We start from the raw sequence: 26,529 nt of genomic DNA on the forward strand, positions 1-26,529 counted from the left end.
GCTGTGATGGCACCCCTGCACCCCAGCCTGGGTGACAGAGTGAGATCCTGTCTCAAAAACAAAACAACAACAACAAAAATTAATGAAAGCCACTATAAATTCTGTCCTCAGAAAAAATGTGTGGAAGAGCAAAACATCGCACACAATTACACAGGGTTGGTAAACTACGAAGCATGTCCTTGGCTCTGAATTTCCGTATTAAATACTAACACTAATGTCTATTAACTGTGCTTTGGCCCAAAATCTCTTTCTTCTCCCTTCTCCTCTAATTTGAATTCTATTCATTCTTTCTGTCCCAGATCAAGCCTGCACACTACTCTAACATCTACAAATCAGCACTTTCACCACTGAGTTGTAATGATTAAGTTCTACAGCTTTATTCCCCGATAAAACTATCAGTTCTTTGGGAGTACAGACGGTGTGTGTCTGTCTTATTCACTGACAATATTCAACAAATATTTAAGTGTCCACTATGTAACATGCTTAAATGTATGCTCTATACCGGGAGGTGCTCAATAAATATATGAGAAATGAATGCCATATGCCATAGAGTATTTTCCTATTCATAATGTAATACTGGCATTTTTCTTGTTTATAATCACTAATCATGGGTAGTCTTGTACTGTTATTTGAATTTTCTTATGTGTATGTCTTCTCACTAATGCAACAGTGGTGTTTGAGGGGAAAAAGTCTACATATTTCAATTCTTTATAGCCCATCATATCCCACTGAAGATTAAAATCATAGTAGATTCATAGACACTAAAAAATGTTTAGTATGACCAACACTGCTGCTCAAATGCTTTAATGTATTTTAAAGAACATAATTGCAAATCTTTTAATGACAGATAATTCTAAGATATAAAAGTTATATCAGAAATCTAATTTCCCCTTTTTTACACTCTATCAAGCTTTGAGGATCAAAATTTATACTTAACTTTGCAAATAAATAAATCAAGCAGACATACTCCAACAGGCAAAAACTGTTTCAAATCAATATCATCATAAATAGTGCTAAGACTATATATCAATTAACCCTGGTTCTCTACTCAGTAATCCCAGTCACTATTATTCAGATTTTCTAAATGACTTCACTATCCAAATATGATATAATGCTGTAAAGTAGTACAATATTATCTGGCAAGATCATTGTGATGCCAGATTTATAAAATGGTCTTTAAGCAATAGTACTAGGAAATTATTTCTGTTCCCAACCCCCACCACCTCCCCAAAATCACTGTTTCAAAAAGAAAACAGCTGCCGAAAAATGAAAATGAAATCAGCCTGTGTGTATGTGTGTACCTAATGTTTCTATGTCATGCCATATGGCTCTGAATAATTAAGCGCAAATGCAGCCTGATTCCAAAGTTGGCACCCCAAACTCTAATCCCAAAGCCACAGGCAGACCTGACGTAAGATTACAAATGTCACCAGAGCAGCTACAGCCTAGCTCGGGAAGCCATTTCCCAGATGAGACAGTTGGGAGGTATAGAAGGCAGCCTACCACTAGCTCTGTTCTTTTCTGTGCCCTTCAAATTATTTAAGTATGACAGTTTTCATAGATTTCCCTACCATAACCTCAACAAAATTACATCTTCTGTTAATCATCGAGTTACACAGCATCTCACATAGGCTAAATTTTACATTGCTTCATACTAGAGTATCTCCACCAGCCTCAAAGCCTTTTGCTCACCATTCCAATCCAAATCAAATATATATGCAAAGAAGTCTCCTTCCTAGAAACTACAATGCTCCCGATCCCTAACCAAATAAAATAAACCCACATAATCGAGGGGCTGAAGAAACCTTTCCCAAGTGATCCCTATATTTTCTTTTTCTTTCTTTTTTTTTCTTTTTTTAGACGGAGTCTCACTCTGTCACCCAGGCTGGAGTGCAGTGGCGTGATCTTGGCTCACTGCAACCTCTGCCTCCCAGGTTCAGGCGATTCTCCTGCCTCAGCCTCCTGAGTAGCTGGGATTACAGACGCGCCCCACCACGCCTAATTTTTGTATTTTTAGTAGAGACGGGGTTTCACCACATTGGTCAGGTTGGTCTTGAACTCCTGACCTTGTGATCCGCCTGCCTCAGCCTCCCAAAGTGCTTAGAGAAAAGGTGTGAGACATCACGCCAGGCGATCCCTATATTTTCATTACTTTAGGCTACTACTGTGCCCTCGTAGATACAGTCTCCTCTTGCCAGGCAAGCCCTATTAATCACATCCTCTCTAACATGCCTGTCTGGTTAGCCTCTTTTACAGGCCTAGCCTCACCTGAAATGTCCATTCTAATGTAATTCCAAAAACTTTATCTCTCCTCTAGTTTTAAACTTTTAATGTCTAATCTCATTCTCCAACTACCAAATAAAATTATGTACTTATTTATTTATGTTTAGAGACAGCGTCTCACTCTGTTGCCCAGGCTGGAGTGCTGTGGCAGATCAGAGCTCACTACAGCCTCAAACTCCTGGGCTGAAGCCATCCTCCTGCCTTGGCCCCGCAAATAGCTGGGACTACAAGTGCACGTCACCACAATCAGCTAATCTTTATTTTTTATTTCTTTAGTTTTAATTTACTTTTATTTTTATTTAGAGATGGGGGTCTCACTTTGTTGCCCAGCCAGTCTCAAACTCCTGGCCTCAAGCAATCCTCCTGACTCAGCCTGCTGAGGTGCTGGGCTTAGAGGCACAAGCTGCTGCTCCCAGATCAATTTTGTTTTTTTAATTTAAAGTCTTAATTCCTTCCCTTGACCAAAAAATATTCACTAAATAGCTACACAGACTGATTAGTCTCAGGGTGAATGTTTCTTTCTACACATTTACAAATAGACATGTGCTTTCAGGCACTTGTTCTATGATATTTGTACTGTCTCTTTTGTTAAAGTATATGCTCCTTAAGTCTAAAGACTCATTCTCCTACTTCCTTTAGAGAAATAAACACTGTTATTTCAATAAAATTGGTATTTATTGATTACTCATTTCTTGCTCCTGTTATCACATTATACCCAACAACTCTCAATGTTACAATGTTACATCACGATTTCTTCAACTAGGGCGGTACATCCCACCATGTTCCAGTGAATATGGTACTCTGAAATCCCCTCACCACCACATCGGAGGGCATTGCTCATTTGCTTTTTTTTTTTTTTTTTTTTTTTTTTTCGAGACTGAGTTTCACTCTCGTCGCCCAGACTGGAGTGCAATGGCGTGATCTCGGCTCACTGCAACCTCCGCCTCCCAGGTTCAAGTGATTCTCCTGCCTCAGCCTCCCGAGCAGCTGGGATTACAGGCATGTGCCACCACACCTGTCTAATTTTGCATTTTTAGTAGAGTCAGAGTTTCATCATGTTGGTCAGGGTGGTCTCAAACTCCTGACCTCAGGTGATCCAGCTGTCTCGGCCTCCCAAAGTGCTGTGACTACAGGCGTCAGCCATGTGTGCGGCCTCATTTGCCCTTTGATAATCACCTCTATTGCATCACCTCTATTACAATAACACAACACATTGAAAGATAGGAATAGACAAATATAATGCTATTGTTATCATAATTATAATTCCAATTTTCCCTACATTATTTTCATGGTATATTCCAAGTAAAATATCTTAACTCTAAACACTGAATCTTAGCAAACAGAGCAGCTCTGGGCCAAAGGCAATTTTACAGTTGTGTTATAAACTACCATGGGGTAAATATGCTGACAACCCATTAGTACAGCAGCACCAGTTGACTGCTCTGAAGAGCCATTATGTTTTACAAATGTCAGATATCCACAGATTAAAGTCTCCGTAAGTAAGTATGGACATGATTAAGCATAACAGCTTCAAAAGACCCAAGTAATCTTCTCTTCTATGCAAAGCAATCATCTGCATTTTAGAGAAAAAAAATGAGCTTTCTATTGAAATTAACTTATATATTTTACTCTAAAAAGTTAAGAAAATTTAAAGTATATTACTACGCATAATGCCAATTTGACAGCACTGTGTCAGACCTTTTAAGTATTTCTACATAGCTAGAAATGCAAGATTTTCCTAAGTCCTATATGTGGTACAAATCACTGAAGCAATAAGAAAAACTCTTTTAAGTTTTTGAACTGCACATATTTTCTGGCTTTTTAAAACATTTTACATCCAATATTTCACTTTATTTTGACAGTTAGGTGAAAAGGATATGGTGTATTATGAAAACTTATACTAACTATCCTAACAAAGTAACAGCCATTAGATCTGCAATACTAAAAATGCCAAATGAAGAAACTCTTGAAAAATGATTGCATATTTTTTTCCCATCATCTATTGATAGCCAAATTACTTTTTCCTAAGGAGTGTAAGGCAGTCTGAACTTAAAACACAAAGTGTAACCTTTGAGAAGTTCATCATAAATACCTAACAAAATTTCCCAAAATTGAGGACTGATGAAGAACAATCTCAACTGGTGCATTATTAGAAAGGGAGGAAGGATGGAAAGAAGTAGAGGGGACTAGCAGAGACTCTACATAAGTAAAAACTACATTTTATCATTCTGCACATTTTTCTACATTTTATCATTCTGCTCATTTTTCAAACAAAAAAAGGTAACTGATCATTAAGAAAATAGGAAGCACATTTACTTTTTCAAAAGCAAGGAAAAATAAGTGTAATTGCATGATCTAAAACTATAAAATTCAGAATGTATACTCTCAGATACTGAAATTCTGACAAATTACAAATAAAAAATGTACCAAAAGAAGCCAATAAGACTCAAAGTTTTAAAAACCATGTATAAATATAGCCATAGGTATGTTTCAGAAACATATGTTTCAGTAACATAACTGGCCAGCTGTCTGGAAGACAGATTACAGTAACAGAAGGGGAAGATAACTCAATTAATAGGTATGGTAGATAAATTCTTCTCCCAAAGGTACGCTATCCCAATGTGTATACTATATAAATAAATGCTATCCCTTCCTGTCCCACTGATATCAAGCTTGGCCACGTACCTTGGGTATCTTCCTACTGAAAGATGACACCTTGTCATGCATTAGATTTTAAGGTTGGTGCTTAATGTCTTGGCCAATGAAATGTGAGCAGAAATGGGATATACCATTTCCGAGCAACAGCATTAACGGGCGACCATGTGCTCTGCCACTGCTCTGTGCTCTCTACCATGGTCCCACCAAGTCGTACCCAGGAGGGTGCCCTGCCAACATGAGTTCTGGAGGGAAGACGATATAGTACTATAACCAATTACAATGAACATGCAACATGAGCACGAAATAAACTTCTATTGGATGAGCTAGTAAGATCTTTGAGGTCTTCTGTTACTACAGCATAACTGAGCCTAAGCTGACTGAATACTTCATAAAAACACTTATGGTATCTTGAAGCAGGCCAAAATGAAGAGAATGGGACCAACTGGATGGACTTCTGGAAGGCTGGCAAGAAAAGGTGGGGAATTCAATATTATATATTAAGAACCACAAACAAAAAAAGAAAAATTCAGGAGGGTCGAGATATCAATAAAGGCCATCACATGGAAGCACAACTGGTTGTGTTATAAATGATCCCAAAGAACAGAGTTAACAAAGAAATGAAAGTTAGAGGAAGACAGATTTCTGCTCAGTGTAAGACTTTGTAATACTAAGCACTCTTTAAAGATAAAAAGAACTCTTTGGAAAACTGTGCTTACTTAACCAAAAGTATATATTCAGTAAAAAAGATATCATAAGGCTGGGTGCAGTGTCTCACGCCTGTAGTCCCAGCACTGTGGGAGGCCGAGGTGGGCAGATCACTTGAGGTCAGGAATTGGAGGCCAGCCTGGCCAACATGGTGATACCCCAACTCTACTAAAAATACAAAAATTAGCCAGGAGTGGTGGTGGGTACCTGTAATCCCAGCTACTGGGGAGGCTGAGGAAGGAGAATCGCTTGAAACCGGGAGGCAGAGATTGCAGTGAGCCAAGATCGCGCCACTGCACTCCAGCCCAGGCAACGGAGCGAGACTCTGTCTCAAAAAAAGAAAAAAAAAAGATATTATAGAAAGGGATTCCAGAATTAGCTGGGTAAATTGACTATGTGACTTTTAATGTTTGTCTCCAACTCTGAAAAGGTAATATCAATACTTCTGTTAGCTAGTATCAATAACAGTTAACCATTTATTGAGCTCTTACAATGAGAAAGGTACTGTGCTGAGCCAAAGAACCCTTCACCATGTTACTGGTGAAGGAACAGGAGCTCAGCAGGCTTTAGTCACTGGCATGTGTCACACAGTTAACTGGCAGAACTGAGACCCAAAATATCTCTTATCTCTGAAGGAAGTGAAGAAAAGGACTTAAACGAACCTGTACCCCCAAAAAGAGACATAAAATTAGAGCTATGTTATCTTCTGTCTGATATCGTTATGGAAAATGCTCTTGAGTAAGTGGCAGTGATCTTTTTGGTGTTTTTAATGGACAGATGACCCTAGCTACATAATACAATGTAGTTTCAACAAATACTGAAGAGTTACAGGAGAATTAAGTGAAAGGTGAAAATATTTAAAGTCACATTACCATAGAATTTAAAATATTCTACACAGCATCAATATAAGATTGCCTCGGCACCAATCAATAGCAATGACAAATGAAATTGTATTATTCTGTGAGAAATTTCCTTAATTTCTATAGTAAAATTGTTTTTCAATAACTCACTTCAGCGACATTATTCTGCATACAATAGAAATTGCAGCCTTTTGGAAAGAAGGTCAATTTATATGGCTCCTGCTTAGCTGTGAGAGATTCTTAAGGTAGTAAATGAAATTCCCTTTTAATTAAACCTATCTTATGCTTAAAAAATAAAAAGCAGAAATAATAGATCACAATACAAACTTTGTTAACATGCAAACTAAGGAAAAAACGGCTAGGAAGACACAAACACTCTCCAAGTGATAAAGTGCTTGATGATTTGTTTTAGTATCCTCAGTTTGGCCGGGCGTCGTGGCTCGTGCCTGTAATCCCAACTCTTTGGGAGGCCGAGGCGGGTGGATCACGAGGTCAGGAGTTCAAGACCAGCCTAGCCAATATGGTGAAACCCCATCTCTACTAAAAATACAAAAATTAGCTGGGCATGGTGGCACATGCCTGTAGTCCCAGCTGCTTAGGAGGCTGAGGCAGGAGAATTGCTTGAACCTGGGAGGCGGAGGTTGCAGTGAGCCGAGATCGTGCCACTGCACTCCAGTCTGGGCAACAGAGGGAGACTCCATCTCAAAACAAACAAACAAAAAAACTCCTCAGTTCTAGCTTTCAAGCCAGAAACAAAATCCACATCTTATCTGAATAGAAATGAAAAGGCATAACAGAAAATTGCCAGGAATAAGATGGTAAATAAATTCTCAATAAATTCATATCGTAAACAGGTTTTTCAAAGACTACAACAAATGGTTGTACAGGTATCCAACATTTTGGCTTCCCTGGGTCTCACTGGAAGAACTGTCGTAGGCCACACATAAAATACACTCTAACACTAACAATAGCTGAGCTTTGAAAAAAAAAGGCGGGGGGTGGGGGGAGCTATGTGTAATTTTCATGATATCCACCACCACAGATAAGCAAGCATATGTTAGCCCTTCCAACTTCTGTTGACAATGAATAAACGGAGCCAACAACAATCTTTAAATGTGCTTCCCTATCTCATGAACAGGGTAATTTTCATTCATAGAACAAAGTTACATTAAGTTTGATAGGAGAAAATTATTATCTTAAAGAACAACAGGATTAGTACCATTTTTCAAAAGAATCTGAAGTCATCCATATAAACTATATGAAGATAGTTTGTTTGATCATTATTTTCTAATAGAAAAGATGTTTTATTTGTTTCAAAATTAACTCCTGTAGGACGGCTCAAATAGAGCATTCTGGAACTACTTTAATGAAATTTGAAAGAATACAAATCAAAGTATGTAAAATAATAAATTTATGGTGGAAATAATTACTGACATTAACAGTATGTGAGGCATTATGTGGCACACATGATATATATCTATCATCAAGCAAAAGCTCAAGGTACATGGTGTCCTGTACTTAAATGTTAACTAAGGCTTAGTGAGATTAGGGTAAACTGTCCAAGTAACAGACACTGAAATAAAGCCAAGGAATAACCCAAAATTCTTTAGAACTATCCCAAACTTTATATGTCATAATTAATTTCCTTTTTTTTTTTGAAACAGGGTCTCACTCTGTCACCCAGGCTAGAGTGTGGTGGCATGAACACAACTCAATGCAGCTTCAACCTCCTGGGCTCAAGCAATCTTCTCACCTCAACCTCCTACGCAGCTGTGACCACAGGAGCACACCATCATGCTCGGCTAACTTTTAAAATTTTTGTAGAGACATGGTCTCACCATGTTGCCCAGGCTGACAATTTTCTTATAAATAACAGTTTAATTTGACCTGACTTCAATTTCCAACAAAAATTCTGAATTCATGAGCCAAAAATAAATGAATTACCTGCATTTCCCCTCCCTCCCAGTTTTTCTGCTCTTCTAATTGTCTCTCGACAAAGAAACATGCTACCATTGCCAGTACAAAACTTAAAAGAATGTAATTCATCTTCGCATTTGTTCGTATTCTTCTGAAAGGAATAAATCATGATATTAAAAAAAAACACAGTGAGCTACAATTTTAAAATATACTTTGTTCACATACCTTGTAACTTTGTATAAAAAGAATTGTGCTTAAACGTGCGTTAATTATTGCAGAGATATCAAGAGCTTTATTCTGGTACAGGATTATGGCAACAGTAAGTTTTCCACATTTTCTTGGATAGAGCTTGTGTTTACTTTGTTTTGTTTTACAGTGGGAAACAGAATTACCAACTATTTGGAAGACTTAAGAGTACTTAACTCTTAAATCAATGGTTCCACATGCATAGTACACCTTAGTAACAGATGATTTCTAGGTCTACTCCAAAAGACAGATTTGGAGGAGCACTCAGAGGAGCTAAAGTTGAGAATGAGAAATAGAGAAATCTTCAGTGAAAAAAGTCTTTCTGAGTAACTTAAACAACATATCAACTGTAGCTCAAGTATCCTAAGCAGTTGTATTATAGCGGTAACCACCCTAGCCAACAGTTTGGATAAGAAACTGGAAAGTCCTTACAGCTTTGATTACCTGAAAGTACTACATATAGACTCAGGAAGAGAAGTAAAAAGTTTTTCTCATACAAGCTCTTAATGAACCCATTCTTCTCATCTACTTCTCCCCTCAAAACACTATTCAGAGCCTGGAACATATTGTTATGCCAGAAAGTAAGGGGATGCTTCAACGATGGGATCATGTCAAAAGGACATAGGAGCGAGCCATCACAAAGGGGCTTCCTCTGACCAAATCTGGAAGAATTTAAGCATCAAAATAAATGATGGTAAAAATCAACCATAATCCATTGAATAAAATAACAATCCATGGGTCCCAACTTACATAGCAAGATAAATAAATAAATAGGGAAATAAAATGGAAGAAAACGAAAAAGCTCTTCCTTACAACAGGATGCTGACTAATAAAAAGTAGAAAGAATGGTGGCATTTGAAAATTAACATTACAACCCTAATGGTAATAAATGATTTAAGCAAGGACTATCAATATAGGCTAAAACAAATAAATGAAAATTTGATGAGAAATAGGATAATTATACAATCTCATTGTATCTGGCCACAAATTACATATTAATTACAAATGCAAAATTGACAAAGATAATAGTTAACAAAATACTTATTAGTTTATAGTGGAGAAACTTGACAGAACATTACCTCAGTCAATTGACAGAACATGTTAACATCACTAATAATGGGACACTGACGATATGAGCCTACTGAAAACACAACATCACTTCTATGATATTCCTACTACTAATAAAAAGCATAACCTGAATTTAAGCATGAGAAAACTATCTCAAACTGAAAGTCAATATAAGGTTTGAACTCATCAAAAATACCAATGTCAAGAAAGAAAAAAAGGCTAAAGAACTGTTCTGGATTTAAAGAGACATGAAAACTAAATATAATGTATGATCATGGATTGAATCTTAGGAGGTTAAGCTATAATGGATATAACTGGGACAACCAATGACATCTGAATTGAACTACGGGTTAGATAATGGCATTTTATCAATGTTAAATTTCCTAATTTTTATTATGATACTGTGCTAATACACCTTTGTCCTTAGGAAATATACACCAAATACTTAAGGGTAAAAAAGAACATCAATCTTGAGTTTACAAACATGCAAATGATTTAGGGAATAAATTTCAAAAATAAAAAGTACCGTTGAAGAGCAGGGAATATGGGAGTTCTTTGTACCGTTCCCAAAACTTCTCTAAATTTCAAATTATATCAATAGAAAGAGAAACTAAAGACTTATGTAATTTTCATGCTAGCAATAAATCACTGCAAGTGAAAAGTTTTTGAAAATTACAGGAAATGCTCAGTATCTAGCAAAATACTTGGTTGTCTGCAAACCACTGTCTGCTGTTCCTTCTCTTACCTTTCTAACAGATTGTGGATCGCTTTGAAGAGCAGCGTCCTACATTCATAGGAAAGGCCATTTTCCCAGAGTCCTTCTTCCACAACTGAAAAAAAAAAAGAAAAAAGAAAAAAAAAAGAACCAGTAAAAAGGACATCCAAATAAAAAGAAACTTTTAAAATATTTTTCTAAAGCAAAGTTCATGAGTTAATTTAAATGACTTAAATAATCTCACACTGAAACAGAGAGTAGAATTTAAGTATTTGCCCAAAGTTAGAAAATACTTACGTACAAAAAAAAGTAATGTGTCTTGGTTTTAAAGGCTGAAATATGAGGCATGGTGCAACACTCCTCCCATAAATGTCTTTACAATCTGCTTCTTCAAAGTTTAAAATCATTTAAAATTCTCAAATTAATCTATTTAAGAGTATCGCAAAGACTAATTTTGTTAAAGTTCTATTTAAAGGTAAAAAGAATGTCACAAATTAATAGCAAAGTTATGTTTTTTGGAGGGATAATCAAGAGGAAAATAATTCCAAAAGTGTCAGATTTACACAAATGTCTTTACATGTTTTGAAGGTCTAAAGGACATGATTTTAGAGACTGTCAGGAAATTACATCTTCCCAGAACATCAAATTTATTTCCTGAATTTATAATTTTGTTAATGTTTGACATTTTGGGAAGTATCTTGTTTGCCTCTGAAATATGTTATAACATTGAGCCACAAGTAACTCCAACACCAAAAGAATCCCACGTATTAACAATGCCCCATGCATTCCTAAAATTCCTTTTATTTTCATAAATATATAAACAGATACAAAATGTCCTAGAGAAGACAGTTAATTTCCTTTTAAATTACACTAGTTCAATGCAAGATAGCAAAAAATTGGAAGGATGAAAACAACATTTACAGAAGAAAATTTCCTCTCTTTTACTTGTTATCTTGACAAAAGCACTCAGAGGAGAAAATTCTGACAGAATTAAAACACAAATGATATCCACAAGGCATGTTTAATGCTTTTACCACACCAGTAGACATACCAAAATGCATCTCCATATTCTCAAATCAGACAGCATTTGAAAAACTACACATTCAGGCCTTTTATCTATTAGACTTTCTGAAAATTACAAAGCTGAATTTTTTTTTCTTGGTTATGTCAAATAACTTTTTGTCTTCCTGCCTATGTGGCTAATCCTGATTTACCAAATTTTCCCAAAGCAATCTCTGTCTAAAACAGTTATGTTATTTATAGCAAGAGAAATAAAGTACAGCAAACAGAAAAACATTCCTGCTAACAACTGATAGTCTTTGCTTAAGACAGAACATTCCAAAATTTCCAACAATGCTCTGCAGGTATCATGAATCTATGTTCCCTCTGACACATTTATCCTTTGGGTAGAACTTTTCTAGGTTTGAAAGAGAGCTAATATCTCAATAGAAAGAACACCCCACATTAATTTGTTTTTATTTCCTAATGTGTTTCACTGACCCTAAGGCACCATCAAGTTTAAGATACACCATTATTTTGCAAACCACCAGGAGAAGAGGGGAAGGTGACAAACTATAACATCATTCCTATCACTTACAGTTTTTACTTTCTAATGATTCAAAGAGCTCCTTTAAACTTATTGAGTCCTATTCATCATATTCCACTATTATGCATATATAAAACAGACAATATAAGCAAAATAAATTAGTTAAAAATTCCTAACTACATCAATATTCCAAGTCTACCTCTTCTGAATCACTCTTCAACCCAGTCACTGGTGCAGTATCTTCCTACATAATCATCCTCTGTCCCATAAAGAGTGCTGGTGATGCAGCACTTGTGAAGAGTGTGCCACTTTTCTTTCCATAATTTTCTTCCACTGGTGACACCTATTCGGCACACTGTTTAAAACTTCTGATAGTCAAATCTCCAAATATACTTGAAAATAGGGGGCTGGATGTGGTAGCTCACAGCTGTAATCCCAACATTTTGCAAGGCTGAGGCAGAAGGATTGCTTGAACCCAGCAGATCAAGACCAGCCTGGGCAACACAGCCAATCCCCATCTCAACAATTTAAAAATATATATATATATAAATATATATATTTATATATATATATTTATATTTATATATTTTTATATATATATATAAAATTAGCCAGGTGTAGTTGTGCACGCCTGTTGTCCCAACTACTCTAGAGGCTGAGGCGAGAGTACTGCTTCAGCCCAGCAGGGTCAAGGTTGCAGCAAGCCATGATCATGCCACCAGTGCACTCCAGCCTGCGTGACAGAGTGAAAGCCTGTCTCAAAAAAAATAAGAAGGAGGGAGGGAGGGAGAAAGAGAGTGAGGGAGGAAGAGGGGAAGAGGGAGAGGGGAGGGGGGGGAAGAAGGAGAGAGGAGGGAGGGGGGAAGAGAGAGAGGAGGGGGGAGAGGGACACAGAAGGGGGAGAGAGAGAAAGAAGGGAGAAGAAAATAGAATAACAAGTCCCAATAAATTCCTAAGCCAAATAATCAACATTATGTCTCTTGCTGCAACCACCCTTTTTGTTTATTTTGATATACTTTATGGCAAATCCCACTCCTAAATACTTCAGTGTGCATCAAATCATATTCTAAGCAAGGTCTGCCAATTCTCTCTTAAGTCTTCTTTGATCAAGTACAGCCCATTTCTTTTTTTTTTTTTTTAACATGCAGTTGACTTGGTGAAGAAACCAGGTTATCTGTCTTAGTATCTCATATTCACATCTAATTCCTTCCTCATGATATCATCATTTTACAAGTTTTAATGTTGGTGTTACCTTGGCCTTGTCAGAGGATGTCAAAAGGAAAGTATACAAACAACAAACTCCCTCTAATTATTCTCAAATACTTTGTCAGTTGAAATACTGAGGTGTTACAGCTCTCCAGGCATGTGCTGTGGAACACTGAACAATTAATGAGCATGCACAGGCAATGCCAACTTTACCACAACTGCTGTATAGCTGACACAATTTTAATATACCATTAAAATTTTATCCTGATTTCTACAATTTTAAAATAGAACCCAGAAGAGACTTTTTCTTCAAACAAACAACAACAAAAAAACCTAAGAGAGTAACCAAAACCTACAATTAACATCATACATAGTGGCAAAAGACTGAACGAACGGTAAGGATGTCTGCTCTCACTATTCCTATTCCACATTATACTTGAATTTCATCCAATACAATAGGGCAAGAAAGAAGAAATAATTGTCTCTATTTACATATGACACGACTGTCTATTAGAAAATCCTAAAGAATCAACAGAAAAAATCTACTAGAACTAAAACTGAGTTTAGCCAAATCACTGAATACAAGGTCAATAGACAAAAAACTATCGCATTTCTATATTTAGGAATAAATAATTAGAAACTGAAATTTTTTAAAGTACCATTTACAGTAGCACCAAAACCCATAAAATCCTTGGGTATAAATCTTACAAAATATGCTAAAACTGTAATACTAACAAAAGAAATAAAAAAGATAAATAAATTGGCCACAAACTAGAAAAATTCTTGGTGCCAATTCTTCTCAAACCAAACCATAGAATCAACTCAATTCTAATAAAAATCCCTGCAGGATGTTTTATAGAAATAGATGAGCTGAGTCTATATATTTATATGAAAAGACAAAGGAACTAGAACCACCAGAACAATGTGGTAAAAGAAAAATACAGAAGTACTTACGTCAACTGAGTTCTAGGTTAACTATGAATTAGGATAGAGTAAGCAAGCCAGCACAGTACTGTAGAAAGGATACACATCAATAGAACTGAGTTCAAAAACTGAGCCACAAATTCATTTTTTTTTAATTCAGCAAAGGTGCCAAGGCAATTCAGTCAATTCAGTAAAGGAAGAAAAGAAAAAGAACCTCAAACCATATAGAAAAAGTAACTCAAAATGAGATCACAGACCTGAACGCAAAACCTAAATCTAGTATTTCAAAAAAAAATACATAGGAGATAAATTTTGGGAGCTTCGGGTAGGCAAAGATTTCTTAGATATGACACCAAAAGCATGATCCATAAAAGAAAAACTGATAAACAGAGTTTCATCAAAATGAAGAACTTTGGCTCTTCAAAAAATATGGGAAAGTTATGTTAAGCTATGGAAAAGACATGCCACAGATGGGGAATAAACAGTTACAAATCACATATCTGATAAGGACTTGTATTCAGAATACGTTCTTTTTTTTTTTTAATCTCAAAACTTAACTACCAAAAAAAAAAAAAACAATTTTTTAAATGGGCAAAAGATTTGAACAGACGGTTCACCAAATAAGACTAGATGAATGGCAAGTAAGTTTACGAAAAAGTGCTCAACACCTCATTAGTCATTAGGGAAATGTAAATTAAAATCACAATAAGATTTCATTATCTATTAAAATGGCTTAAAAGAAAAACTGACAATTCTATGTGCTGATTAACATACAGAATACAGTAGCCAGAACTGTCATATACTGCTGGTTGGAATGCAAAAACGGCACAGCCACTTTGGAAAAGTTGCCTTTGGCGATATTTTGTAAAGTTAAACATACACTTACCATACAACCCAGCAATATCCCGTTGTAATATTGTGAAACATATATTTGGTCCTGTTTCCTGACATTCAGCTCCTAAAATCCTTGAAATCTCTAGACCGCTAAGAATGTTTTTTGTACACTAGTCGCTAAAGAAATGACAGGTGGCCTAGATAGCCTCAGGATGAGGGCTGATTATCAGGGAAATAATCATGTGACCAGAGGGTTAGAACTTTCTATCTCAGCCCCCTATTCCCCAACCCCCACCCTGACTTCTAGGGAGAAGGGCTGAAAGTTGAGTTGATCACTAATGGACAATTAACAATGATTTAATGAATCAAACCTACATGATTATATAATGAAGCTTTCATAAAAACCCAAAAAGACTGAGTTCTGAGAGCTTCGAAATAACTGGACACATGGAGGTTCTTGGAGGGTGGCGCACTCAGAGAAGGCATGGAAGCTCCTGCCCCTCCCTACATAACCTGCCCTATGCATCTCTTCCATTTGGCTGTTCTCTGTACCCTTTGTAATAAACCAGTAAACATAAGTAAAGTTTTCCCCTGAGTTCTGTGAGCCATTCTAGCAAATTAACAGAACCCAAGGAGGGGGCTGTAGGAACCCCAGATTTATAGCCAATTGGTCAGAAGCTTTGGAGGTCCAGACTTACTCCTGGCATCTTAAGTCCCACAGTCCTGTGGGACTAAGCCCTCAACCTGTAAGATGGGATGCTATCTCCAGGTAGACAGCATCAGAATTGAATTGAATTAGAGGACACCCAGCTGGTGTCCCCTGCAGAACTGATTGATTACCTGATGTAGGGGAAACACCTGCTCTCCACCTCTGCAACATTTGGTCACAGAAGTGTTTTGTGTTGTGAGAGTACAGTAGGAGAAAAAGAGTTTGTTTTTCCCTAGAACCTTACATCCTTCTAGGTATATACTCAAGTTTGGAGGATGTAAGGTTCTAGGAAAAAACAAACTCTTTTTCTCCTACTGTACTCTCACAACACAAAACAAACTACAGCAAATGTATATATTAGTTGTATTTGTAAATGCCAAAAACTGGAAACCATCCAAATGTCTCTCAACAGTGGGAAAAACAACGAAATATCTATACAATGGGCTACTACTCAGAAATAAAAAGGAACTTCCAATACAAGAAAAAATATGGATGAATCTCATTATGCTAAGTAAAAAGAAGCCATACTCAAAAGACTATGTGCTGTATGATTCAATCATATGACATTCTCACAAAAGGCAAATTTAAGGTACTGTAAACTTCTCAATGGTTTCCAGGGATGGAGGTGGTGAGACAGGTTGATACCAAAGGGACACTCGAAATTTGAGGGGTGATGGAACCATTCTATATCTTGATTATAGTGGCAGTTACATACCTGCATACATTTATGCAAACACACAGAAATATTATTTACTAAATAAGGTATTGTTTACTAAATATGGTAAATTTTACTCACAATCTTTTACTGTTCTAAATTACGAAAACTCATTTTACCATTGGGCCAAGTTTCTAGACTTAAGCCATCATGAATATGCTACTATTGACCTCTTTATCTTCTTAGTGTGGTAATCAAAAGGACTCCTACTCTAAATTTATATATAAAAAGCATTTTCTAAATCCAAAAGATATGGTATTTATGTGATTAACCTCCATTCATAAAGTATTAAAAGCAAAAAAAAAAGAGTAATTAACAAGGAAATTCAGACTGAAGTAACTGTTCCTAGAGCCCAATGTACCAGTTATATTCTTCACTTCATATCAAACACTGTATATAATGCAAATGTAACAAAATACAAACATCTTAAGGCATTTTTTTAATTTTTTGAGACAGGGTCTCGCTCTTTCACCCAGGTTAGAGTGCAGTTACATGATCACAGCTCACTGCAGCCTCCACCTCCCAGCCTCAAGCAATCCTCCTACCTCAGTCTCCCCACTTGCTGAGAGTTACAGGCATAGGCCACCATGCCCAGTTACTTTTTTATTTTTTTTGTAGAGATGGGGTCTTACCATGTTGCCCAGGCTGCTCTTGAATCCCTGAGCTCAAGTGATCCTTCTGCCTCAGACTCCCAAAGTGCTGGGATTACAGGTGTCAGCCACTGCACCCAGTCAAAATTTTTATTTTTTAAATGCTAAAAATTATTTTGAAAAATAATTATATGGTCATTCTTATCTGTTCTTTTATATTCTATAAGTATATAACATATAAATTAACATAAAGTTTGGGCACTAAGTTAATATAAAATAGGAAAGTAGTAACACAAAATAAAACAAATCATACTACATTAAGCCCTTGTCTAAGGAAAGTATACTAAAGCTTAGAAAACAATAGAAAATTATAAATTATAACAAACGAAATTTAAATAGAAATCAGTAGAGATAATTTAAAAAGCATACAGTGTTCAGATTTAAATTTCCTATGTCTTAGATACTGAAAATTACATACTAAAGATTCAATTTATCATAAAAAATTATAAGCCAATAACCACTCTAATAAATACCATTAATTTAGGCTATGAAATTAAGGATAATGCATTAATTTGATGACCCTTTCAATTTACTATCACTAACATGCATTTGTCAAACAGAATGTAAATCAGACCATCCTTTTTTTCTCATGATCAGAGTTTCCAGAAATATAGGAGCAGCATATGTTTCAATAAATCTCTAAAATTTCAAAATAAGTTAAATCTGCAAAGACATGCTTAGAATCTAATAACAGATAATTTGATCAACATTAACTAGACAACAGTTCTTGACCGTGTTATGTGTCAAGCACCAAGCTAAGAACTAGGAATGCTTTCAAAAAGCTAACACATGTATGTGCAAACCACCGGGAAGCAAAAACTATTTTGAATACTTTGCAAAACAGCTACTAGCATAAAATGTCTTATATTTTAAATTAACAGTTAAATAACACATAATCAGGGTTGGTTTTCTATCCAGAAAACAATTGTTCTTATTTTATGTGCCAAGCTTTGAATTAGGCACTACATATAAATGGGGAGGTGGGGAGACTACTCACCGCAACACTATGAGACAGAGTAACAGACATCTGGCACACTTCTGTCACTCAGTGTCGGGCTTCTTCATTATCACTATCATTAAGAGTCCTAGTTGGGATCAAATATAATCACCCCTAACAAACTAAAAATACTGATTCTCTCTTTTCCATCCTCCCCTACAGTGTGGACAAGGACATACATTCTAACCCCTACCAGATGCTCTTGGTCCACACCTTTGACTCTGAATCCAGGGACAAAAAGAAAGTCGATGGAGATATCTTTCTGACAGCTCTAGAAACAGAGGCTTCAATATCAAGTTTTTGGTGCTAAAGTAGCAGATGTACCACAGCATCTAGTGCTTGGTGGTAGCTAGCAGTAGCTTTTTCATTGAACCAGTTCTCTTGTGCTGATCGTAAAAGTGCCAAGTAGTCGGATATCCAATATTCTTTTAATCAACTCCTTTTCTTAGTTTGAAGCTAAGAACTCTGATGAATACAGTTGATTCTAAGCTCCATTTTATAAATGAGAAAACTAACAATCTTAAGAAGGCACAGTGCCTTACACCTGTAATCCTACCACTCTGGAAGATCAAGTGGTAGGATTGCAAGACTCCAGCTCTAAAAAAAAACTTTAAAAACTTAGCTGAATGTGGTGGCACAGGCCTGTAGTCCTAGCTTCCTGGGAGGCTGAGGCAGAAGGCTCACTTGAGTCAAAGAGTTTGAGGCTGCAGTAAGCTATGATGGCATGCCACTGTACTCCAGCCTAGGCAAGAGAGAAAGACCCCATATCTTTAAAAAAAAAAAAAATTATATATATAACTTGTCCAAAGTCACATAACTAAGAAGTCTTAAGAATTTGTAGTCAAACTGAGCTACAGTCAGTAGCATACAGGGATCAAATGCTTTTACACCTACTGTTACAAATAATAAATATATTAATCATTCCATTAACTGAATTCCTCAAGGGGAAGCAATTTATTTTCAAAGCTGCTGTGGCTAGAACTTCTTGGATATTCATAAACATGCATAGAGCTGACTTGATTATGTATATTTCAAAATGTCATTGAAATTAGCACCAATCTAAAATTTCCTCACATCTACTTAAAGAGGATTAGTGGTACAGATGGGATTCAAATCCAAATGTTCTGACTCTGACACCCATGCTCTTTCCACTATACAACACTTAGTGTTAAGCAAATCCACTCACTCAACCCTTCTTTAACCATTCTTTTATTCTTAGCACTGGGTAGAAAGGCAATGTTAACACTGAAGTTAAATTTTCCTTTGGTTCCAAAATTTGGACCTAAAATTAATGTGTTCTAGTTACATGTTAACTTTTTCAAAGGCTAAGTCAGACAAAACCACATTTTGGCTTTTTTTAAATAATCTCTCTCTCTCTCTCTCTCTCTCTCTCTCTCTCTCTCTCACACACACACACACACACACACACACACACACACACACACACACGAGTAAGATTTTCTTCAGGGGCAAACACATAAAGAGGGACAGTGCAGTTAGCCTACGTTTCTACAAATGAAATGCATTCTCCCTTTCAAGGTAGACTGAGAAGAAAAACGACTACCAGAAAGTCTACAAGAAGACCCTATCTTTATGAAACCTACAATCTCTCCATGGCATGCTGTCTCCATTCCAAAAGAAAAAAAAAAAAAAGGAAAAAAAGCCTTTCTAATTCCTTTGATCTTTCCAGTTTCTATTTAAATGCTTATAATACCTTAAGAATATAAAGTAGCAATAAGACTATCTCTATAGACTATGTTTATGAGTCTAATTATGCATAATGGGAGAATTTTCCTAAAATTTTGTTGGTCTCAAAAGAGAAAGAACCAAGAGATCTAAAATGCATGTAAAATAAATGAGTGACAACAGTCAATCAAAACAAGGAATTTCTAAATTAAAACATTCTCCTGCTGTTATTTTGTCTATTACAGCCAGATTAAAAACTAAAATGAAGTACTACTACAGCTGCCTATTTACAAAGAAAAACTATTTTGGCACTAAAGTTATCTCACTTAAATTATAAAAGCTATAATCAGAATGTGTTTACATTGCTGTTATTCAACCTTTTTTACTACAGTTATCCTCATAATCAAATATTTAAACTGCAAAAGTAGTATATAAATGTTTTTTAACAGAAAAGAGTGTTTATAAAGGAAAAGTTTTAAATAGTAGTAATTACTGCTTAGTGCCCAAATAATTTTTCAAAATCCCCATCAATTGCAATATAACTTCTTTCAACTTCACAAAACATGGCTCCTTACAGAATTAATAAGCTTATTTGAAAGAAAAAACATATAAAAGGTTCAGGGGGAAAAAAGTCAATACGGCAAAATATCAAAGCAGCATATACTTCAATGATTTTGTGTTTCCCAGCAGAGATCTTGGAAAGATATCCCTTCCAATTCCATAAATGAAACTGACATACTTTACTTGAAGGGGAAAAAAAATGGGAGGAGAGAGAATGGAATAGGGTAGGGAGGGGCATAAAGATTGTGAAACCTTGAAGAAATTCAAGCTCATGCTTTTAGAATTCAGGTCACCCAGCCTTACACAGTTTAAAAGTAGAATTACTTTCAAAGAATACATGTTTCCTCTGAGCTACGATACATATTTCCTTTTAATGTATCATATTGCAGCAACAGCTGAAATGAACGTCTAGACATCAAAAACACTTCTTATTCCCACCTACTGCTTTTTTACCTCAGGCATCAAAACTAATGAAACCTATTATCCAGAACATTGAGTTCAGCAACCGCATTGGCCACTGCAAATATTGGAGGTGGGGGAGGGGCACTTTCAGGGATGGCACTCCTTATTCAGCCGTTAAAATTGTTGAAAATCAAATTTCACTCAAAACTCCAGAAATACAAGTAAAGGAAGGCACAGGAAACAAGGACATTGTTTCCCAGTTAGATTTCAGCAACTAACGGCTAAAGACAGCATAGCTCTGAATCCAAGGTTTATCATTTGCCCACTGCCTTTGTTTTCAATTTCTACCTTAAACATATAAAACGCATTGTAGTGTTAAAAAAAAAATCTTCTGAATTATTAAATCTACTTCCAAAAACTACACTAATCAGATATTACAACAAGAAACCATGTATCCACTTAATCTAACTGCAGCAAATGAAGGATACCAAGATAAATAAACGATTTTGAAGTATCTGCTTTCTTAAAAACTGACTTACCAAAGAAACTGAGTAACAAAGGAGCACAATGCTACATTAATTATGAAATATAGCACTTCACACATAAAAAAATCCAATGACTTACAACACTACACCACCACTGACTGACCAATTTATGCTGCCGTCAGTTGCCTGGTAGAATCTATATTTGAAGTCATTAATAACTAAATGGACTTATTATTTATATCAACCTCAACCTATTTAGAGCTCTGATTTCTTGAATGCTCATGAGTGTAAAATATTCAGTATCACTTAACAAATCTATGTTGGAAATGGATTGCAACCTTCCCGATGTCAATTCATTCAAACAAATAAGAATCATGGATAGAAGATATATACTAAAACGTTCCATTTATTTCAAACTATTTGCCACCTTAAGTGATTACAAATATTGATAATATTTGGCAGACAGAAGCACAATTGCGATTCAAAATTTTAACAGTGCAGTATCTTCCTAAGGAATCAGCATGGGTTCTCTGCCAGTTGCAGGATAACCAGAATTTTAATGACAGTTTCTACACAGCATTGTAGCAGTTGAGACACAACCCAAGTTAGCATTTCAATGGATCACAAGACTCCCTGTAAAGCCAGCAAACTTTAAATTGAAGGAAACCATAAAACTAAATTTCGAGATAAACTGTACAAGGTCTTCAAAAGACAACTGCTACAGAAAACAGGCTGCAATGTTACTTTAATAGCTGCACACTGAAAAAGAAATCTTGCACAATGGCTGTTACTGACTTCTCAAAACCAAATTTGTCCCCATTTGCTACTTCTTTCAAATATTTTAAAAAATGATTACCATTTTAAATCTTTAAAACGATTAACATGCTCTTAATATTCTCTAGAATGCATAAACAAGGGTCTAGAAGGATTAAAATTAACAGTTATCTCTGCTAGAATGATTGTTTTCTCCTTTACCTCTTTGAGTATTTTCCAGATTTCATGACAGGCATTACTTTTATAAGCTTACATCATATTTGAAATAAATTTTTAAAATAAGGCTACTATATTAAACAAGGCTGTATGTTCAGAAATTACAAGGAAAACCAATATTTTTAAAACAAGGAATCATCACAAGATAAATTTTGAGATGGAAAAGCAGACATGTGATTCAGTTAGAACATATACATTTAAATTCATCAATGCTACAAATAAACATTTTATAAACTTCCTCTAGGACAATGATTTTAATAAAGATGACTCAACTATTGATTTCAACATTAGCACAAATGAGCAGTAAAAATTTAAAATATTTCCTTCCACTCTTCAGACACAAACTAATTTGAATAAAAAACACACGCACATGCACACACACGTGCACACAGAAGCTTGCTACTAAAATTCTGACAGGGCAAGTCCCCAGATTGCCTTTTACACTAAAGCTCAAACAGTTGTCTGTCACTGCTATTACTATGAGTAATCCTTGCAGCTGTAACTGTTTGAAATGCAGCTGTCTCGTTGGCATTCTCTCCCCACCCCCAGTCATCCAGCATTTCTGTTCTTGCTACAATAATCTTAAAGAGCATTTTACAGGAGGCTTAGCCCTGGCTGAGGGCACTCTACGGCGTGACCGAGAGAACATGGAAACACGATTCATTAGACACGCCTGGAGTGGTAACAATGGTGCTGCTTCTTACTGCCTTTCATTTCGTACATCAGGCTGAGACTAATGCATTCTCGTTACACAACAAGCACATTTATAGACAGGGGAAAACTGTAATCACCTTTGATTAAGAGACAGCATATTTTTCCTATACGAGCCGCCAGCCATACTGACATAGTAATTATTTTTTAACTGACAGGTTAAAATAGCAAATGTAGCAAAAATAACATCTGCAGAGACAGAGAGAGAGAGAAAGAGAGAGACTGACTGACTACTGTGAAGACTTGGTGCACAAAGGTTTCTTTAGACCAAACTCAGTGCCATCTCCTTGAGACCTGACCTGATAGGTACCTTGGCTTTTATTTCAGCTTGACGGTCTATGACAAATATTACAGAAGAGACTCTTACAGAAATTCATTCTATACATCCAATTTTTTGGAGGCAGAAATTACAAAATTATTTTTGTCACTGAAACTGTAATGACTATTGATCTACCTTCTTTCCACTTCTTTCACCATAGGACTTGAAAATTCAACAGTAGTATCCTTTTTTTCCATTATCTTACAACAAAATAATTTGTTCTCTTCACTATGTTATCTACTTTTACTAGATAATAATTTGTTTTCCTTAATATAAAATGCTACTCCAAGACAGAAAAAAAAACTGCTTTCTACTATACCAGTTTTTAAAATGTAACTTTGATTAAAAACAAGAATGTAGAATAATTAAATCAGTCTATCATTTCACTCAACGCCCATCAATCCCTGCACCTGGTGAAGGTTTTAACTGTAAATATAAAGGCCCTAATTTAAATTAGAAAAAGGTCATAAGCCACATTATACTGACAACATATAAAGTCAGTTTTCTTGAGGAATTTCAAAAAGTGAACCACCTTTCCATACACACAAATGCAATCTTCTGTTGGTTTACACATGTGTGTTGCTGGGTTGTAGTTTATAGAGAATTTGGTAGTTGACAGGAAAAAAAATATTTATCATGAATTGAAAGATCATAGTTAAACCAAAATATTGGAAAATACTTTTTCAAAGTTAGCAGAGTCTGTACAATTAAGCAATTAAAAAGTCTCTTTTTTAAGCTTTCTACAACACTATTGATTTTTACACTAAGAATGTGCTACAAAATAAAACAATTTGCACATGTGAAAATTTGTTAAGACAGAAAAGAAACAAAACTAACCAATAATAAAAAAAGTTAAGTCTGGTTCACAAAACTTTGAAACCTGTAATAGCTTTTCAAAAAATAATTATGTAGCCAGGCAATGTGGCAGGAGCCCATAATCCCAGTTATCAGGCTGCTGACGTGGGAGGACACATGAGCCCGGAAATTCAAGGCCAGCCTGGGCACTATAGTGTGATCCCATCTCAAACAATCAATCAATCAATGCAAACAGTTATGTACATACCACAAACAAATTTTTGTAAAACAGCAAAATGCTTGAACAATTTTAAATAGTAGGATTTTAGAGTCTTCTGACCTGTGCTACCACAGCAGGTTAGAAACTAGAAAATGTGTAGCCTAACTCTAATATGTCTATAAATGGACCACTGAACTCTAATGTGCACTTAAACACAGTGTTATTTTGAAGAGAAGTTTTTATGTGTCCCACACAATTTTAGAATTACACAAGCTTAAAATTTTCATCATCTGAAACCAAACAATGAGTCTTATTACAGAAGATAACATCTATACAATTTCTACTGTCGGTGCCCGGCAATCCATGTCTCCCTTATTTTGGTTTTCTGTACTATGTAAAGTCATGACTCCCCCAAAACTAATCAAATTACTTCTGCATACCTTCCCTGCTTGTCTTCTTTTTGGAAAAGACAAAGTTAATCATCAGTATAAAACATGTTACTACACATTAAAAATTTTTATTTTAAAAACATTTCAGTTTAAATGTATTCTTAGTAATCAGAACATTTTACTTTCATAAACAACTATGGTTTACATATGAATTTCCATTACAATTATCTGGCTCTTAATAGAATCACAAATTATTATTCTCAACTTTTAAAAGACAGAATGTACAATTCTCCCCTCATGTCTTCAAAATTAATTTGTTTATGAATGCAAAAACAACCTATTGGAAAGCAATAAAAGTTTTTCAAAACTTAAGTTAAAATATATCCAGGAAAAGATGTCATTATCCAAAACTTAAGCCAAGAAGTTTCCAACTCATAAGCAAAAAATTTATAAATGACCTACATACACCAACACTGCCAATATTTTTACTTCATGTTGGTGTTTCAACACTACAAGATTCCTTTGCATTAATGAGTCAATATGAAAACTGCAAGTCCTTTAGGAAATAAAGGTCAGTTATTTACAGTCACAGTGGTGTGAATGAGTTCAATCCTATGTTCTTCCGAAATTTGGCTAGAATGGCATTTTGGTTGGAAAGTTAAGTGACACTGTTGTTTTGGATAGGGCACAGTCTGGAGTAGGACAGGCCTGGGTGGCTCCCATAACACAAGGTGCAGTGGTTTCTTCCTGTGGTCCTTGGAGTACTAGAGTCCTGTACAAGAGCCCCAGTGAGTCCCTCTGGCCCTTTCCATCTCCAGTCAACTGGGACAGCTGCAGTTTTATCCAGTTGTAGTTTTAGCCATTATAACTTAGGAAGTTCTACAGAGAGTTCACTTGAAAAGGTATTACAAATAAATACAAAGAATTTGCAAAGAGGATAGAATTTGCAAATTACCAGAAAAGTTGAAAGAATAAATCAAACCAAAAACCCAAAAAGCCTGAGCCACTGGACAATGCTAACACTTCACTGGCTCTGTTGCTTCTTTCACAGTTATCTTTACTTTCTTTGAGATTCTTTCCCAAAGTGCGTAATTCTAACAAACTGCACTAGAATGTGGGAAAGCCTTCCAAGATAGATTCTGAGGATTTTAAATGTTTATAAAGTGAAGTCCTAACCAACCTACCCCTTCTAGTTACAAAACCCAGGACCCGAACCAACACTGGTCAAGCATTACAGACTAAATCAGTTTTGATAGGCAGGCCTTAGAATCTACCCACCATTCAGAATAGATTTTTCATAGGTTAAAAAAATATATACTTTTTCCAAATAATTAACTTACAAATTATCTTTTGAAATATAGGCTATCAATAGTTTGTCAACTGGTGCTTGATTATATTAATTCTGCTTTCCATAGTTTAAATACTAGCTGTTAAAAAGTATAACAATAAAAGTTACTTTATCACTTTAAAAGAGTTTTGATAGTGATGGAGCTCTCAGAAAGATTTTTGGTTGCCTGTAGTATTTCTTGGGAGCTGTATTAGATCTGTTATATAATAATTCATTTCTTTTGTATGAAATTTTCTGTTTGTTATAACTCATAATTTAAAAACATTTTTTCAACTCCAATTCAAAAACAAAAAATACATAAGAGATAATAGGTTAAAAGTTCAACTGTATATACACCATGATCTCAACTTTTAGGATGTGTGCTTAAATATCTGTAATGGAATAAACAAAAATTATAATTACTATAAATCTTTACCCAAACTTTTTATACTACATTTTAAATATAAGTACCCCTATGTAGTCCATTAAACAGTTACTACTCTAACTAAAATATACATATATTCAAAGGCAATATTACCCACTCAGAATGACTCAGCAGTTCAGATGATAAAGAAAATAACCTAAAGAAACACAGTAAACATACAACAGTT

At 35.5% G+C, this 26,529-nt stretch overlaps 1 protein-coding gene across 3 annotated transcripts in view; it reads right to left on the reverse strand.

Annotated features, from left to right (window-relative positions):
- The window catches only part of MED13L (mediator complex subunit 13L), a 327,929-nt gene that overhangs the window by 142,094 nt on the left and 159,306 nt on the right, over positions 1-26,529 (reverse strand). For 2 of the 3 annotated variants that reach the window (XM_055236713.2, XM_055236712.2), the window contains exon 3: positions 10,483-10,567. In XM_055236713.2, coding sequence (XP_055092688.1) covers positions 10,483-10,567 — 85 coding nt within the window. Of the gene's footprint in view, positions 1-8,450; positions 8,585-10,482; positions 10,568-26,529 lie in introns of those variants that run through there. The other variant, XM_055236715.2, reaches the window with a different exon arrangement.

Source organism: Symphalangus syndactylus, chromosome 13 (genome assembly GCF_028878055.3).
Source record: "Symphalangus syndactylus isolate Jambi chromosome 13, NHGRI_mSymSyn1-v2.1_pri, whole genome shotgun sequence".
Classification (NCBI taxonomy): domain Eukaryota; kingdom Metazoa; phylum Chordata; class Mammalia; order Primates; family Hylobatidae; genus Symphalangus; species Symphalangus syndactylus.